General features: G+C 33.1%; 3 protein-coding genes across 6 annotated transcripts in view; 2 read left to right on the top strand and 1 right to left on the bottom strand.

The window, feature by feature from the left end:
- Nucleotides 1–1,176: 1,176 nt before the first annotated feature.
- On the top strand, nucleotides 1,177–4,158 carry LOC108907286 (the record flags this gene model as incomplete). Its single annotated transcript, XM_018710896.2, has 7 exons — nucleotides 1,177–1,595; nucleotides 1,831–1,890; nucleotides 1,991–2,056; nucleotides 2,119–2,220; nucleotides 2,330–2,419; nucleotides 2,475–3,076; nucleotides 3,700–4,158. Coding segments are annotated over exons 1-7 (1,761 nt in total), but the record flags the coding sequence as incomplete, so codon positions are not given.
- Nucleotide 4,159: 1 nt separating this feature from the next.
- Nucleotides 4,160–6,366, top strand: LOC108907288. Its single transcript, XM_018710900.2, has 2 exons — nucleotides 4,160–4,246; nucleotides 4,321–6,366. Exons 1-2 carry the CDS (start codon nucleotides 4,171–4,173, stop codon nucleotides 4,878–4,880), a joined length of 636 nt encoding a protein of 211 aa, XP_018566416.1. The 5' UTR covers nucleotides 4,160–4,170; the 3' UTR covers nucleotides 4,881–6,366.
- A 3,903-nt stretch (nucleotides 6,367–10,269) lies between these two features.
- The window catches only part of LOC108907290 (thioredoxin reductase 1, mitochondrial), a 56,386-nt gene continuing 47,371 nt past the window's right edge, over nucleotides 10,270–19,284 (bottom strand). For all 4 annotated transcript variants that reach the window (XM_018710905.1, XM_018710903.1, XM_018710906.2 and 1 more), the window contains 3 exons: nucleotides 17,823–17,961; nucleotides 14,452–14,671; nucleotides 10,270–10,691 (listed from right to left, as the gene is read on the bottom strand). In XM_018710905.1, coding sequence (XP_018566421.1) covers nucleotides 10,562–10,691; nucleotides 14,452–14,671; nucleotides 17,823–17,961 — 489 coding nt within the window. In that variant the 3' untranslated portion in view covers nucleotides 10,270–10,561. The remainder of the gene's footprint in view (nucleotides 10,692–14,451; nucleotides 14,672–17,822; nucleotides 17,962–19,284) is intronic.

The raw sequence follows: 19,284 nt of genomic DNA, 5'->3' as shown, positions 1-19,284 counted from the left end.
GCCAGGATCAAGAAACGAAGACAACGACACACACACATACATACACACCACCAACATACCCTCCTTATCTCTCCCTTCCCGCGCTAGCCTAAGGGCCACCTTAGCAAAGCGCATCCCAGGCTGCATAGCCGCACTACCCTACCCAACCATAAACATGACATCACCCCCAGGATTACACAGAGCCGGCGAAGCAAGAAGAGCGCCAGAAGAAAGGGCCCTAGCCGCGGGGCCCAGCCAGGACAAAAGGATGCCCCACCTACGAAGGCTGTCCAGACCTACACGAGATGAGGCAGGATAAAGAGGGATAATCCCCTACGAAGGCTGTCCAGGCCTACACGAGATGAGGCAGGATAAAGAGGGATAATCCCCCTCGATCCCAAATCATTGAGGCCAATTTCTAGCCATAGAATAATGGCGCGNCCGCGCCCGGTTGGGAGGGTGTCGTGTCTGTGTGTGCGTGTGGTGAGGTGTTGTGTTTTTGTTTTTGTGTGTTTTGTGTTTTTCTGGTCATGTCAGCGTATGTGCGTCCTGGGGTTGTGTTTGGGGTGGGTAGGAGGGGCTGTCTGTGTGTTTGTGTAGTGTTTTGTGTCGTGTGTGTGTCTGTGTTTTGTGTTTTTGTGTTTTTAGCTTTGGGGTACTGAGGGCACCCCATATAGCTGGCGGGGTGTGGCCCGGCGCAATTTGCACACCTGGCGGGCGTGTCTTTGGCCTTTTTGCATACGTGCGTGCTGTGGTTTTCGCCACATTTTACGCACTTTGGCTCAGCTGTGCACCGGGTCTGGCCGTGGCCGAACCGCTGGCACCGGTGGCACTGTGTGGCAACCCGCTGCTTTCGCTGCAGCTTTACTCGAACCACGAGCGAGCAGCAGCGGGTTACCTTCAGGATGTCCTCCTGGTCCTGTGGGGCCTGAACTAGGACTAGGGGCATTTCCTGTTTATTGCACTCGGAACTGAAATATTACTTGCAATCCTTTATTACAAGCCACCCTGTAAAATAAAAGCGAAATGACCCCGTCATTTATCATCAAGGCCTGCCTGCCATAGATGGTCTTTTTAGTTCAACCTGACGGCCGGTAGTTTCGCTACGGTTCTGTTTCTCTCTTTTTCTTTGGTGCTCCGTTTTCTTCTATTATATATTTTGTGGTCATACGTTTGTTTATTGTCTGTCAAATAAAAAGTGTTTGTATTCGTATTTACGACTTCTTGTTGGTGTATGCCTATTTTTCTTGTTTTTACTATATTTATATTCTTGATTTTTATATATCACACGTTCGTATTTGTGTTTGTTTTATTAGTTGGATATTTTTTATGGTTCTGTGTGCTTTTTTCTTATAAAATGGGAAGGACTGGCTGTGCAGTACCCAACTGCCAGCCAAGTAAAAGAGCTGCGAGGTACCGTTTTCCTCATCCCATATACGGAAAAGACCTTATGCTCACTTGGCTACGAATTATTAATAATGAAAAACTTAAAACCTTGGACTTTGATGTTATTTATAAGAACTATAGAGTGTGTGATAAACATTTTATGGAAGAGGATCGCACTACCAACAATCGACTGAAGAACATGGCATTCCCTCAATTACATGTCCCTTTAAGTAAGTATAAAATAAAGATACTGAAAATAGTGAGTTAAAATTAACATGTAGGTCTTGTATCTATAGTTCCATACAAGGGTGTAGGCATACAAGAATTTAGGGTTAGGTATAAGCGTTCACTCATTTAATAGTACATTTTGATTTATCTTGTGAATTATATTTAAGGAGCAACAGTAATAATGTTAATTTTGAGGTGATCTATGTGATAAAATTAATAACATACTTACATTTTTAGTGTCTACTTGGGATGATACTAGTGCTAAATCTGTTGCTAGTGCAGAAAATATTGTTATGGGTAAGTGTTATACAGGGTGGTCCAGACCAATGTCCCTTATTATTGGAATTAAAATAAAACTCATTTCAAGACGATACTTAACACTTTCTTTATGTTGCAGGATTTGATCTTACAATTACATCTGACTTTTCTCTTCCTTCAACCAGCACTGGTATTTTTGCTACTGGTAAGTTCTAGATATATATAGTTTATAAAACTGTTGCGTATTAATTTGAGAACATATTACAGTGTCAAATAAGGATGGTTATATAGTTAAACCTGATGGCCGTATATTTATGTCAACACCAAATAATGCTGGTCTATCAACCAGTTCAACCTCTCTACATTTTGGTAAGTATATTTCCATGAATACGGAATTTAAGTAGTCAACTTTCATGTATTTTAATTTTCATAAAAAGCAGTAGTATCACATTTTCATTTAGCTGTATTTCTATTTTAGGTGATGAAAATAATGAATTGGGTGCAATTCAGTATCGTCAGACTTCTGAAAATTCTCAAATAAGGTTAAATAATCCTCCTATAGCACGCAGTAAGGAATATTAATGAGTTAACGTAATATTAGTTTTTATTTGCTGTTTTTTCAGAACATGGTTTGTTGAAAAATGTTGGTGTTCATAAGAGTTCACAACTGTCTCCTGTCTCCAGAATTCTGTATAAGCAAGCTTTATATTACAAGAAGAAAGCTTCCATGCTCTCCAAACGGAAAATGGATTTACAACGTAAAATCCAAACTATTGAGAAATGGTCAAAAGAAAAATGCTTCCAAAATTTGACCAAACAATTTAACCATCCTGCAGTTCACTTTTTCAAAAGACAGGTTGAATCATTTGGCAAAAAGGCTAAAGGTAGGAGATTTGACATTGAAGATAAAATTCTTGCCCTTGCCCTTTACAGGCAGAGTAACGCAGCATACAAATTACTATCCTCTTTGTTTATTTTACCTTCAAGAGTAACTTTACAAAAAATGTTGTCAAGAATTCCCATTTCTTCAGGAATTCATGATGCTGTTTTTAATGTTTTAAGTTCAACTAGTAAAAAAATGAAACCCCACAATAAGTATTGTGTACTAATGTTTGATGAAATGTCAATTGAGCCTAATTTACATTATAATCAATTTCTGGATGAAGTTGATGGCCTTGAAGATTTTGGCGGAGAAAAGTTTGAAAAAATTGCAAATCATGTTCAGGTAAGGCAGCCATAAGTACGTCATATATAAACATATATTTGATTTTTGGAAATTCAGAAGTGTATAAAAATTATGTACCTAAAATTTTAAAATATGTTAGAAGAGAAATAGGGCTATTTTAGTCATGTACAAGTAATAAAATAGTATAATAACACTGCTAGCATGGTAAGAGGGCTTTTACTGACAGACAGAAAGATATGAAGATGAGCTTATCTGTCGTGTCACCTTCTGGAGTCAGTAAAAACTGTTACTCTGCGTGTGTTGTTAAATATTTTATTTGTTATTCATTTATTTCATTTATTTTGGTGAAAATGAATGTGCTCGTAAAATCGACAGTGAACCCATAAAAATTTTACAAGTTACCTACTAACTTTCTTGATTAATATAGTGTTTTGATAAATTGATAGTTTACAATGAGTAACAAATGAAATATTAAACTATATTATATCATTTATAGAAAAAATACACCTTCATATAAAAATTTTTTTTCTTCAAGTTTCATTTTTAACATAATTACATTAATTTAGCCATTTAGCCATTTACCAATAAAAATGTTTAGTGATTATTAAAAATATATGTAAATATTGAATTTATCAAAAAAGTGAACTTAATACCTTTTTTAGGTATATATGTTGAGAGGGATAGCTAGTAACTGGAAGCAACCTGTTGCATATTTTTTTGTAAATGGAGGTGTTAAAGCTTCAAAAATTAAAGAAAACATCGTAAATATTATCAGAAAAGCCAAACAATGTGGCCTAACTGTTGTTGCTACTATTTGTGATCAGAGAAGTAATAATAAGAGTGCCATTAATTTACTAGTTACAGAAACTCAAAATAGAACAGGAACACAGGATTATATTTTTGAAGTTGACGATAATAAAATAGTTCCACTTTTCGACCCTCCACATTTATTGAAAACACTTCGGAACATTTTGTTATATAGAGACATTTACTTCACAAACAAAAATGGTCAGAGCAGAGTTGCAAAATGGGAATTTATTGAAAAAACCTGGGCGCTGGATAACAACTGCGGTGATTTGAGAGCTTTGCCTCGTCTCACAGAATACCATATTAATAAGTCTAAAATAAAAAAGATGAAGGTGTGTGTAGCTGCCCAAGTGTTCAGCCATTCAGTTGCTGCAACAATGAATCTTTTAATTATTAATAAAGGTGTGTAAATTATATATGTTGTATTATAGAATAACTAGAATCATAATAAATTATTATTACAATGTTGGTTTTAGGATCCCTGTGGAGTGAAACAACTTTAAGTGAAGATGCTCGTGGAACTGTTGACTTGGTGAAATTTATTGATGATGTTTTTGATAGTGTTAATGGTTCAGCAAAAAAAGACTTGAAGGGTAAACCACTAAGAACGTCTGTATCGATGGAGGAACGTAGCATACATGAAGGTTGTTGGAATGTAGCTATTCAAGTTTTCCAAAGTATGTATGTCGTGGAAAATGGACAGAAGAAAGTAATGCCATGTTTTAATAACTGGTTAATTACTTTAAAAGGTCTCAAAATTTTAAGAAAGCAATTGAAACTATTTGGCTTCAGTAGAATAAAAACTAGGCGATTTAATCAAGATCCCGTGGAAAACTTGTTTGGTAGAATTCGCCAAAGAGGTCAAAGATTTACAAAACCAACATGTAAAGCGTTTGGTACATTTTATAAATCACTTCTTTTAAATGGTTTAGTATCAAAGCTCTCGGTAGGATCGAACTGTGAAGATGATGAAGGGTCTATACTTGTTTCTTTACAAAAATTCATTACCCATGTAAAGCGAAATAAGAGTAGGTAACTGGTAATGTGGTGGTGGTGAAATTATTTATTATTATAAAATTATAATGAGAATATTATATTTTATTTTATTTTTTGGGATATCAGATAGATATTATGGCTCTCAAGTATTACTATCCAGCCAGAGGTATGCTATCAACATAGAATAAAAGGTATATATTAAACAATATAAAAAATGCACATGAAGTATGATTATATTTGTGAGTAATAAGGTAAGATTTTTGTTTATAAATTTAGACCATAAGGTTGTATACTCGTTGTATACTCGGATTAATTTATTTTTTATTGAAAAGGGTCTAACTGAAGATTCATTAGATGACATAGAAACTCCGGCATTTGAAAATTTGCCTGAAAGTTTTCAGTCACCAAGGCCGTTAGAGGGTGCTGCCCTATCCTATATGGCTGGATATATTGTAAACGTCAAGACAAAACTGAAAGACTGCATTGTTTGCAAGTGCAATGTCCTGGCACTACAAAATGAACCTGACGGTTTGGATTCTTTAATTACATTTGAAGAATATGGCAACAAAAATATAAAGCGTTTGAAATATTGCAATTTGGAACTTATTGCAAAGTTAATAAAAACGTACAATATTGCAAAATATATTTTATCCGTTAGGCCTGCACAAAAAAGAATATTAAGATGCATAGTGGCCACTGTAAATGCAAATGTAAATTTTAATTTTGTTTATTGTGAACATTCTGCATCTGTAAAAAAGTCTGTTATTGTGGGGTTCATAAAATTAGTTATATTTAATTATTTCAATGGTATTAATAACATCATTACAGGGAAGGGTGAAAGGAAATGGGAACAAAAAGAGAGTATACTGTGGAAACAAGCTAGATGTTTTCATGAAACGAAAATATTTAAAAATAAATTATAATATATCCAAAGCTTTATAAAAAATGTTTTGTATATTGCAAGAGGGTACACACCTAAAACATAATATTTATTTTATAAGATTTGTATGCAAGATCACATATAAGGAAAATATAAGGTTTGTTCCAACAGTTGCGGTTGCGGGTAGTTTGTGAATTGTCAATTTCCGCAGTTGATTGTTGTGATCTTTTAAAATATACATTTCATCTTAATAATAATGAGTACTAACTTTTTGAAGTGAAATAATACTTTTTATCGGATTTGTTGATATATAAGCTGATACAATTTAATATCTAGATATTAGTAGATAGTAAAATTGTTATTTCAATCAGTTAATTATATTAATTATTAAATAAAAATTGCATGTTTTGGACATAATTATATTCTTTATCGTTAGTCTCTGGCCGTGAAATAACTTCATTTTGAGTTCCGACAATTTGAAAATGGCCTGCAGCTGTTGGAACAATCTTATGAATTTGTTAAGTTATGCAAATATAAGAAAATTGGTAATACGTAGTATATTATACTGAGAATAATTTAGATAAGTACGTAAGTAGTAAGTATATTAAATATGTTCTTTCCGTTGTAATAAACCATTTTTAGTATATATAATAAATTGTTATTGTATTTCATAAAATATTTTTTTATTCCTTTAAACAAATGGGGTTCTGGTATGTTTATGCTTTTGCTTTATATTTAGAAAGTTAAATATATATTACAGTATGGATCATTTAAATAAGGTAGATTTCTTAACTTTATGGGTAAACATAAATACTGTACTTAAATTAGGCAACCAAATGTACATACAGGGTCGGAAAGTACCGATGGTCCTTCTGCCCTTACGTGAGAGCGATAAAGTAAGTCATAGAAATTCGTGCGATAGAGAAAGATGGCTATAATGAAGGCGTCTAATAGTCACCGCCCATTTCGCCCTTCCATAAATAAGAAGTGGATCTTCTGTGTCATGGAGACTACATCTCCCTGATCTCCCTGGTGATGATGATAAAATGTATGTTATACCAGTTATACGCAAACAACTGCCAAAAGTGGAAGGATTAATTGAAAATGTCATCTACAAACTTAAATAAGTGATCCGTTTCGTCTACAGGAATACACAATGTAACTTCCTCGTCGTTTATTTTAAATTTCAAATTTAATTCTTGGTTCATTGTAACTATACCTTCTTTGAAAAACCTCAACTGGTGAACTATTATTTTGACTGAATAAAAATCAAAACATAAACATAACCTATAATGTCAGAAACCCACGTAAAAATTGTCATTCCATCGAGATTGCACCAGAGCATATTTCTCATACAACCAGTGGAGTGTCAGTGCTGCCCGAGTGCAGCCCCAGTTTTCCCCAATGGAAATCACTATAAGAAAGGAATGTTTTCCCAAGAAGCGTCGTTGGTTATGGTTATACTTGTCTTTATTTTTTATTTTGTAAAAATAGTTGTATTGAGAAAAATATTTTGTGCTCTCCCCAATATATTTGCTACAAAATTAAGTTTTATTGAAATTAGAAGTTGCACCAAGGTTTTTGCAGTCTCAGAAGTCCTCTAATTCCAATGTTTTTCAGATCAAGATTTTTTTGTTTCGCCAAGAATAATATGCTGAAATTGCAAAAAATTGTATTCTCTTTAGTGATGGGTCACTCATGAACGACTAGTATGAACGTTCCGGTACATAATCTTGAGCCATGAATGAACAACTCACAGTGAAGGAGCTGATCGTTAATTTCGCCATTAATATATTTGAGCTGGCATTGAACACCCGAGTACCTGATATTCGACTGCTCCACTAGAAATTACTAATAGAATCTCAAGTAAATCCCTTCATTTACTAATGTCTAAGAAGTAGGAACAAAAATAAACACATTTTTTGTTGCCATTTATATTGTAAAAATGCAAAGAGCAACGACTAAACACATGCAAACAAGCAAATCATCATGTAAATGTAATAAACAGGATTGTTACTTGTCAAAACATTTTTTGTATGAGCCACCTAATTCACATTCAGCATAGCCACAGCTCCGAAAAGCAATAGGCAAGCATTTAGTTGAGCAATTGTCAGCAGTCTTGCAGCACACTTAATGAGTTGTGCCGTCCATGCCAGCACATCCAAAATGAATAATGAGCGTTCCAGCTCTAATTCTCTTATATTCCGTCATTTGCTTCAGTGCATTTAATATACAGTGTTTTTAAATGAAGTAGCAAAAATGGTATCAGTGAATGTAGAGCCAAAAATAAGATTGAAGTAAAAATACCTTGTATGAAAGTTGCACCCCTGAGGCGAAATACCCTCTTAAAGGAGGGGATTGAAATTCACATTTTAATTTTTTTCTTTAACATGAGGAATGCTAGAGACACAAAACTTGGTATGAGCATCCTACTAATAGAGACAACTTTTCAATATTTGTTCGATCATTGGCATATTGTATAAAGGAGTGAAACAGTCAACCCCATTGCAATATTTTATAAGAAATTTTTTATATGAAGCAAATTATTTATTTAAAAATATTTATTGGGAGGACTGATTTATTGCACAACTTTTTTACCTCTGGTAATTTTTCAATGAAACCGATACTTTAGAATTAGATGTGTCATCGTTCACTGAAGGGATAATTGCGAAAATTGGTAAAAATAAAGTAGGTGGATGTCATAACAAATAAATTGTTATTTATCATATTAATAAATTGACACTTTATGTCAACCAATAATTAGTACCAATTGATTAATTTATTATCAGAATAATTTGGCAAATAATATTTATACCAATGACGAATACGTTTTTCGAATCCAGAAAAAATTGTAACGCTGCAGTAAGATGTGCCACCAAAGATAACCAAACCGACCGATTCCTCATAGACAAACATTGGCCTCGGTGGAAAGAAGGCTTCGTAAAACTGGTAAAATTCAGCCCAATCGTGAGGGTGCCGGAAGAAAGCGTAATGTCCGAACTGTTGAAACTAAGGAAGCTATACTGGAACATCTAGAACAAGACTGTGGTACAAGCATAATACAGGTACAGGCACAGAATGTAGTTCATGGAAATCTTTTATACTCTTTTCACCATCAACCCGTGCAAGAATTGAATGACCCTGATTTACCTAACCGCGTGGATTTTTGTCAATGGTACATTAATATTTCCAGGTATGACTTAACTTTCCTAATGAATATACTTTTCACCGATGAAGCCCATTTTCTTAGAGTAGGTGCAGTAAACCTTCATAATGTTCATTCATGGTTGGAAGAAAATACTCATGAAATATTTGTTTTAAGATGTCAACATAATTTAATTTAAACGTTTGGATGGGAATTGTAGGAAATACTCTAGTAGGTCGTTTTATTCCTCCACAAGTGCTTGGAGCGGCCGAGTATCTTATATTTTTTAATGAAAATCTTCCAACATTACTCGAGGATGTAGCCCTTGCTACACGTCAGGTGATGTAGTATACGCACGATGGGGCGCCTGCACATAGTACTCTTGCCACTAGAGAATGGTTAAATTTAAATTACCCGATTTGTTGGATTGGTCGTGATGCCCTTGTTTGTTGGCCTGCACGTTCACCTGACCTAACGCCTATGGATTTCTTTTTGTGGCGACACATAAAAAGTATTGTTTATGTCACTCCTGTTGCCTCCTTAGAACTACGCTTAAGAATATTTCAGGCAGCAGATGACCTTCGCAATAACCAAGAACTGTTTGTGCGAGTGCGTTATAACTTCAACAGACGTATTAGGTTATGCTTGCAGCAAAATGGAAATTATTTCGAGAATATTCTTTAAATTTTGCATTTCTTATTTTACGTTCGTATTAAATTTTATTTCCGATAAATAACTTTACCTAATACATGTTCTATAGTCATAAATTATCAAACATTTTTCATTAATTAATAGCAAATTATTCTTAATATTATTAAATTACCAGCTTATTGACAGAAAGTGTCAATTTATTAATATGATCAATAACAATTTATTTGTTATGACATCCGTCTACTTTATTTTTACAAATTTCCGCAATTACCCCTTCAGTGAATGATGACGCATCTAATTTTTTACTAGAAAACTAGTTTTATCGAAAAATTACAAGAGGTAAAAAAGTTTCGCAATAAATGTCTTCCCAATAAATATATTTAAATAATTTGATTCATATAAAAAATTTCTAATAAAATATTGCAATGGGGTTGACTGTTACACTCCTTTATAAAATACGCCAATGATCGAAAAAATATTGGAAAGTTGTCTCTTTATTAATAGATTGCTCATACCAAGTTTTGTGTCTCTAGCATTTCCCATGTTACAGAAAAAAATAAAATAAAATGTGAGTTTCAATCCCCTCTTGTAAGAGATATCGCCTCAGGGGTGCTACTTTGATATAAGGTATTTTTACTTCAATCCTCTTATTTTTTTGCTCTACATTCACTGATACCATTTTTGCTACTTCATTTAAAAACGCCCTGTATAGGAACAGGATATTTGTTTGGTTTGGTATTAAAACACATAGACTATCTAAAATATACTTCATGTATTTTGACTCCTCAACTCACTGGTACATATTTAAGACAGTGCGTACGATAAATAGCCAACAACTTTATAATTTAACAGAACAGACATAAACTAAATTTTTTGTAAATCTACAAGCTACATAGAAAATTTTATGGGCATCTTATTTTTTTAGCAATGAATAATATCTTTGAGGTGAAAGGACCCCTATTTTAAATACTTATAAATTATGTGGAAAAACAAAAATTAGTATTAAGTAACAAAGAGTAATTCGTGTGATTGTGTCCTTGACTACTTAACTGCAGCATGAGGCAGGATTGGGATCTTTGCCCGATCGTTTAGTGACATTTATTCTTGTAAATTCTTCAGCGATTGTTGGATGAATTCCCACAGTGTTCATTAATATGTTAACTGTTAAGTTGCATCTGAAAAGTATATAAAATATAATTTCTCACATAATAAAATAGGTATAAAATATTTAAGAAAAATTTAAAAATACAGTTTAAATAGTTGCCCTCATTGTGAAATATTTATAATTCAACTAACAAACATGAATATATTTTTCTTGTTTATCCACCATTGGAGAAAAAAGTTAATAAAAAACAAACTGCGCTAAAATAATGAGTCAAATGTTGCCCTTAATATTTTTCAGGACGTTTTATTTACAAAAAATCTCACCAAAAAAGTAAAGAAATATTTAAATATCAATCACATCTGTCAAATCAGATGAATTTTTATAAAGGCTTCTGTGTTACTTACTTCACTGCTATGATAAATATCAATTTGTATAACTGTCAGATGTCTATTACTAGTTTGACATAAACATTTTATTTTTTTGAAGTCATACAGTGCCTTCATAATTGCCCAAGACCCACGTGATCAGATTTGCTTTGGGGCTCTGTAAATTTGATTTCCTTAAATTGGTTTCAGAAATTACCAGGAAAAAATCACACTAGCATCCTAAATTAAATGTCAATCCATAGACATTCGTAATTTTTCATGTTTTTATGCATGTGTTTTCTATAGTACCTTCATAAATACCGGAGTCCCTCGTAACTAAATTTGTTGACAGTAAATTTGGTTTTTTTAAGTTGGTGTTTTACAAATTATCAAGGAAAAGTCACCAACCAGGGACCTAGATGAAATGTCAATCCAGAGGCGTTCGTAATTTTTCGGGTTTTTATGCCTATTGTTTGTACAATTTAGTAGTATTTACCAGTATTTCTGTGCTTATCTACAAATAATCTTTGTCTAAAAAAGAAATTGTTGTTTTCAGAACTCCAAAAATTCGACGTTTTTTTTTCGTAATTTAAACAAATATTTTAAGATTATGTTCATTTGTTAGATTATCTTATTTCTTTCAGATTTGTGTATAAATGCTGTTTACCCCAAAATAAGGCGCATTATTTTGATGGCACATTTTCACAGTGATACACGGAACGCAGATGGAAGTTGGTCTCTTACCATTTACATTCCTCCATGGAACAAATTGTTGAAGCCTGTCCTGATGCTATCGTATATGATGTGTTTAAAAACCACAAATTAATTCTTATTAAAAGATATTAGGAAAAACATTGCATTTGTAAGGGCATGTCAACAGAAAATGTTGAAGATATTCAACAACAAATGGTGCGAAGTCCTAAGAAACTTGCCTTCTCAGTAACACATAAAATCTAATTCATATTATATGTATGTACATAAACATATTTACATATCAACAATTAATTTGTATCTATATAATCCTGTAATCCGAAAATATCAGTAATTCGAACTTATCTCCTTAAGCCTGTGTTTTAATTAGTTCGGATTAAAGAGTATATACTGTATTTCTTAAGAATTATTTTCATATAATCAACATAATAATTATACATAATATTGATAATATGTTCGTAGGTGTATCGGTTGGGACTTGTCGCAAGGCAATAATGAAACAGCTGCATATACATTCCTATTAGGTTTCTGTTGTGTAAGAATTATGTCCTGATCACAACCATCAACAACGATATTGTCGACGGTTTAATGAACATTTAAATGATGAGAATTTCTTAGACCTGACGTTTTATTCCAATGAGGCATGGGTACATTTAACTGGTTATGTAAATACATAGTCAGAATTATAGAACCTGAACTGCAGAAAATCCTCATCATTCTATTGAAACATCGTTACGTACTCAGAAGATAGGTATCTGGGTAGCAGTTTCAAGCCGGATAATAATAGATGGAAAATGAAACTTATAACATATTACAACCCTTGGAATTAATGGATGATGATGAATTACAGCATTTGTATTTTCAACAAGACAGAGCCACAACACACTGCAGTAGAAATTATCTTCAGAAAGATATCGTCAGGAATTTTATGGTGATAGATTGATTACTAGTTCGTGATCTGCTCGAAGTTCTGATCTCTCACCTTTACATTTTTATCTGTTTGACTATATCAAAAATAAGATTTAAAAAAAATCCTTTCCACACACTGCTGGAAGCAGCAATTGAAGATAAAATAAATATTATAACACCAAATGAACTTGAACACCTTTTTGAGTGCCTGATATTGTAACAAAAGCCGGGACACATGGTAATTTATTTATTAGTTCTCAGAATGGATGGGCCAAAAAGTAAAATATTTCAGTCAACACTAATTTATTGTCACAAGGCCGACCTTCGGAGAAGGCTTCATGAAATTTAACAGTATTTTTTAACGAGTTCCCTTAGATTGTTGGGGCCACGTGTTGAGCATCTGGTATGAAGAGAAAAATTGATATTTCAAATAACGCACGAAATGCATTCCAAAGAAAGTAGGAATATATTAGGGTATTCCAAGAATAAGTTGTTAGAAATTGTTAGAAAAATAATAATAGATCAAATAGATCGTTTTTAGGCGGATTTTCCAAGGTAATTATTAACATAGTATAGTTATACCAAAGCGACCCGATATTCAGGAGCTCACCAATAAGATAAGAACATAAACTTCTGGACCCAAGAAATGGGCGTGTAAAAGCGAGGTGTCGAATTCAGGAGAGATCTCCGAAAAACAGGCAGTTTTTCCTTGGGTTCCACATTGAGCAGTCTACTTAGTTTTAGTCTCGGGTTAATTTAATAATGGATAAAGTCATTCCAAATTTTACTATGGATCGCGCATTCCCTGAATCTCGGTACGTTGTCGCGTATCAATAAATTAATTAATAATGTTGTTTGGGCCCGTTGTGTCGTTATTTCGTTTGTTTGTTTTGTTTTTTTTATTGTTATTAAAACCATTCCTGGAAGATTTGGTGTTTCTTTCTTGTTCTTCCAACTTAAGTGTAACCAACCAACCACTGGATTACCTTGTACCTGAGCAACATATGGTAAGTGTCTGGTATTCATTCTCTGAACGTACAACATTTCTAAGTTCCCATGTATTAATTAAAGTGTAATGGTAATTATAAACACCCTTTCGAGAATTAAATAGTAGACTCTTTTATAAGTTAATATCATTATGATACTGGTTTTAACGGTAGATACATAAATGAACGAATAACCCCTCAGGTTACAATATGAAGAGGAAATTTTGTTTGGAAAACGAAGGTGGCCATTTTGAACATCAATAAATTTGATTAATATAATTTTGGTTGGTTGAGTAAAAAACTGTGTTATGTTAGCATTGTATTGTAAATTAATTAAACTATAATTTATATTTAAATATTGAAAAACAAATTAATAAAACGGTGAAACATTTTGTATTTTATTAACAATATTTTCATTATCTCTGAATGAAAGTAAAGTACGACAGAACCTATATTTTTAAAAGGACAACCTTATTTAATAAAAAAATACTATTCAATATATGTAGAATGGGATAAAAATTCAAAATATCTTTAAAGGAGTATGATTATTTTGCATGTAAAAATGTAAAAAAGTTTTTAAAATAAACAAATTTTGCACATTAAAGTTCAATGTTTGTAAAGAAATGTAATATGTACTCCTCTGGAATATCCTCTGTCTTTAGGGAATTTTGTGTTAACCATTCCCTCCGGTGTAAATATGAAGGCACTGCATAACTATCTGCTTTCCTTATTGGTTAAGCAAAAATAATTTAATAAAAAGTAACTTCAACTGATCCTTTTGGTGCAAGGGTTAATTTCCGACAATACAAATTAATACTTTTTAAAAATTTTCAATATACCATTTTGGAAAGCAACTTACTTGATGGCAGCAGCAAATCCCTGAATTACTTCCCCAGCTTGTGGGCCAATAAAATGCATTCCTATAACCTTCTGATCACCCTCTCTTAGAGCTACTACCTTGAGATAGCAATGGGAAATGTTCTTTTGTGGAATGAAAAACTCCGTGGGTTTATAATATGCGTGGTACACTTCAATACTGTCAGGGCCGTATCTTTCAGTCGCCTTTTCTTCACTCAAACCTACAAACAACATATATTAATTTAACAAACAATAGTAACAATAATAATTAAAATAAAGATACAATAAAGGACACCGCACCATTCATATGGAAATTGGATCCCGGTCAAATTCATTGAAACTTCAGAATAATGTTGTTCTTGATGTGCTGATCAAAAACTCCAATGGGCATGAGGTCCAAAAACCCATAGTTTTCGAGATAGAGAGCGTAAAAGTTACGGTAATTAGCTATATTTGCCGTTCTCGTAAACACGGTGTCGAGGGTTAATTCTCTCTTTCCCCTCTAAGAGATTTTTCAAACGTACACTATTACTTTTGACCCCGAAATGGAAAGAGCAAGTATTTTTGTTGCATTCGGGAAACTGCTTTTGTACTCTTGTATACCGGGTGTCCCATTTTAAAAAATACACATGAATATCTCTTAAGTTAAGGGCTTCATGAAAAATTTTTCAAATAAAAGTTGTAAGGTTTTGAGGGGGAAGGTAATTTCAAGGTCAAGTTGACTTTTTCAAATGGAAACATATTTTTGACACCAGAAATGAAAAGAGCAAACAATTTTACATCCGACTGACCTTGATCATGACCTTCAAAGTCATTTGAAGGTCATTTGTTTTTTTGTTGCAAAATTTATGCCCGTCTTGCTGAATAGTGTACTCGGGGGTTTTCAAGGGCACTGATACCAAATATGAAGTCAGAATTTGAAAATATTCAAATCCAATATGGCCGACCAATTTTTGGTAAACATTTGTAATATTCATATGGATTAACACTTTGAAAATGCTTCAACCCACGTTAAAACTCAAGGTCGAGCCGAGTATTCGACATATTGGATCCGCCATATCGGATTTAACTATTACTAAATTCTGAGCTAGTCTGAGTTCAAAAACATTTGATTAAAAAATGCATGCCGCAAAGGGTTAATGGGTATTCTGGAAAATTATGGCAAGCCCCACATATCAAAAAGAAAAATATGAACAAGATTAAAGTTTTGCATGCAATATACTTGAATGACCTTCAAATGACTTTTGAAACTTAAGGTCATGATCAAGGTTATATCCAGAAGCAAAATTCTCCGCACTTTCTATTTTGGTCTGAAATATACCGGTTTCTATTTGAAAAATTAACTTGACCTTGAAATGACCGTGAAGTTCAAGGTCAAGGTCAATGTCATAGATGGACGCGAAATGGCCCGCTCTTCTCATTTCTGGTCTCAAAAGTAGAATTTTGCAACAAAAACTAAAATGACCTTCAAATTACCTTCAAGGTCATGGTCAAGCTCATAGTCGGACGTAAAATTTTCTACTCTTTAGCTTTCCTGGTGTCAAAAATATGTTTCCATTTGAAAAAATCTACTTGACCTTGAAGGTCATAGTTAAGGTCACTATTAGAAGTCCCCCTCAAAACCCTACAACTTTTATTTGAAAAATTTTTTCATTAAGCCCTTAACTTAAGAGATATTCACGTGTATTTTTTAAAATGGGACACCGGGTATATAAGCGGGTCAAAAGCAGTTTCCCAAATGCAACAAAAATACTTGCTCTTTCCATTTCCGGGGCCAAAAGTAGTAGTGTACGTTTGAAAAATCTCTTAGAAAGAGGGGAAAGAGAGAATTAATCCTCGACACCGTGTCTACGGGAACGGCGAAAATAGCTAGTTACCGTAACCTTGACGCTCTCTATCTCGAAAACTATGAGTTTTTGGATCTCGTGCACATTGGGGCTTTTGATCAGCACATCAAGAACAACAATATTCTGAAGTTTCAATGAATTTGACCGGGATCCAATTTTTCATAAGAATGGTGCGGGGTCATTTATTAAATACAAGTAGCTTGTCTACAGAATAAATATGGAACAATTTAATTTTACAAAGAACTGAGTACTCGAAGCTTTTTTATTACTCCGTTGATTTTTATTAATTTAAATCTTGACTTCTGTTTATGAACCCTGATATCGAATAGAATTAGGAATATCACTAATTACACAGGGTGTCTGGAAATTCATGCAACAAAATTTGGTCATAGATTCTTAAGACAAATTCAGGGGAAACCTATTTTTTCTTTTTGCCAACTGGCCCCCTCTTTCGGAGGTACAGCCCCCTGAAATCTGCCCCTAAGAAGTCTTTTTTATACCTCAAAACCATGTTGTATGAGAATCACTAAACTTGGTACACAGGAGTTTTATGACATGTGGAATCTCACAGTGCTACGCTTTTTGACGAGAAACCCCCTTAAGACACTTTCGTGGCCCCCCTTGTCTTTAGAATCAAATAAATTTTGGTCGCAAATTTGATTTTTTTTTAAATTATTAGTTGGCTAGAAAGACGCAATGTTTTTGAGGAAAATGGAGAATCACGATATGTATTCGATCACATTTTGACATTTTTCTCGAAAACATTGCGTTTTATGAAAAAAGTATAAAGAGACAAAAAGTTTCTAAATTTAATGGCTTTCTAGTGGACTGATAATTTTTAAGAAATTTAAATATGCGACCAAATTTTTTTGGCTCCAAAGATGAGGGGGCCCACGAAAAATTGTCTTAAGGGGGTTTCCCGCCAAAAAACGTAGCACCATCAGATTCCACATGTCATAAAACTCCTGTGTACCAAATTTAGTGATTCTCGTACAACAGGGTTCTGAGATATAAAAAAAAGATTATTCTTAGGGGCGGACTTCAGGGGGCTGTAACTCCGAAAGAGGGGGTCACTTGGCAAAAATAACAAATACGGGTCCCCTAAATTTGTCTTAAGAATCTGTGACCAAATTTTGTTGCATGAATTTCGGGACGGCCTGTAGTGATGGCTCTAAATGACTGATGACGGTTAAATTTATGTTTCCTTTTATTTGGCATTTTATAATGTTTACGATCATCAAAGAACAATGTTTGAATGTTTTTTGTTATATCAAAACTTTTTTTTTACTTGTATTGGTTATAATATATTATATAATATAGTGTTTTCTTATAAGTAACTCCATTCTGAACTTATGGCATTAATTTTTTTTTTCGGTCTTATTCAAGATTAAAATAAAAAAGAAGCAAAGAAACTACGAGTTTTTTTTTATATTCACATTTCTAAAGTTTAGCTAAGAACTTCTTAGTAATAATTAGAAAAAAATAAGAAAATACACTAATATTAGAGAATATTAAAATTTCTTACCAACAGCTCCATATTCTAAAGGACTGAATACTGTTGTGGCTACATTATCATAGTCCATGTTCAGAGTACTATTACCAAACAATCGGCGTGCCAATAATCTACCAGCAAGAATCGCAACTGGAGTCAGTTCTGGTTTTTTCTGTCGAGAAAACAAAATCATTGTTTATTTTATTGTCGATAATGCCAACATTATTAAATAGCCCAAAAGCTGGTAGACATTTTTGGGTAGGTATTTGAGGCACTGTGAAAAATTGTTTAAAACGTCTAGTGATATCTGATTACGAAAATGCAGACCTGGCTGAAGGGTTGCAGGGCTTAAGCGACCCTTAAATTTTTAGACGCAAAATTTTTTTTGAAAAAAATATTCTTGAGGCACTTTGGGTGGGACATTTTACCTGCCAGGTGGGTGAGAATAATTATATACAGGGTGATTCACATTTTATGATTAAGACTTTAATCATTGATAGATCTCATCAAAATACAGTATAGACTCTTTAATCCGAACTCACTTTAATTCGTATATCCACTAATCCGGCCCGATGAATGCCCGTTTCGATGGTCCGAACAAAACTCTTTAATTCGAACAAAATTCGGTTTAACGTATATAGTTCGGATTATAAAGCCAAAGTACATAATAAAAAGTAACCGCTAAAAACATAATTCCCAAGCAGTCTCGGGGAAACCTTTTTATACGAATCGGAACCTTTCCCGATTAGATCTTTTTAGTTGAAATATTATTGCCATGAAACATGTCGTAATCGTTAAACTGTTTCATTGGTTTCTTTTAGTCTTCTTTTTATTTTTTATAAATGCATTTTTTTATGCATGCATTACAAATGCATTTTTATTTTTTATAAATGCATATTTATTTTTAATAAATGCATAATAATATTTTATAATAATAATAATAATAATAATAATAATAATAATAATAATAATAATATTTATTAGCCAATACTAAAAAAAATCAACAATTTTCACAAGTGTATACATCCTCTAGCTCCGTGTCAGTTCCAACACGACACAAAGATACACACATTCAAAACAGAACGGAATACAAAATTTTGTTACTAAAATACTTCAAACACATATTTCTTTAACATACTTTTAAATTTAATATGATTATCACAATTCTTTATTATATCTGGTAATGCATTAAACATGTTCAACCCCCTATATAAAATTGTTCTATTCAACAACCCAGTTCTTGCAGTTCTAATAAAAAAATCTCCATGTTTCCTTGTGTTGTACGAATGAATTTCACTCACATATTGTACCTTATTACACAAATATTTAGCAGTTGTCTGATTTTTTATTTTAAACACCATATTTAAGGTCTTGAAAATTAATCTTTGTTTAACATTCATTAAGTTTAACACCTCCAGCATTAATTTTATCGGTGTATAACGATTACATTTCAATATAGTACGCATAGCTTTATTCTGTAATTTTTGTATTTTAC

This window comes from Anoplophora glabripennis, unplaced genomic scaffold (genome assembly GCF_000390285.2).
Source record: "Anoplophora glabripennis isolate ALB-LARVAE unplaced genomic scaffold, Agla_2.0 scaffold190, whole genome shotgun sequence".
In the NCBI taxonomy this organism is placed as follows: Eukaryota; Metazoa; Arthropoda; class Insecta; order Coleoptera; family Cerambycidae; genus Anoplophora; species Anoplophora glabripennis.
Note: the sequence above shows the minus strand (reverse complement) of the source record. Positions and strands in the feature narration are given on the sequence as shown.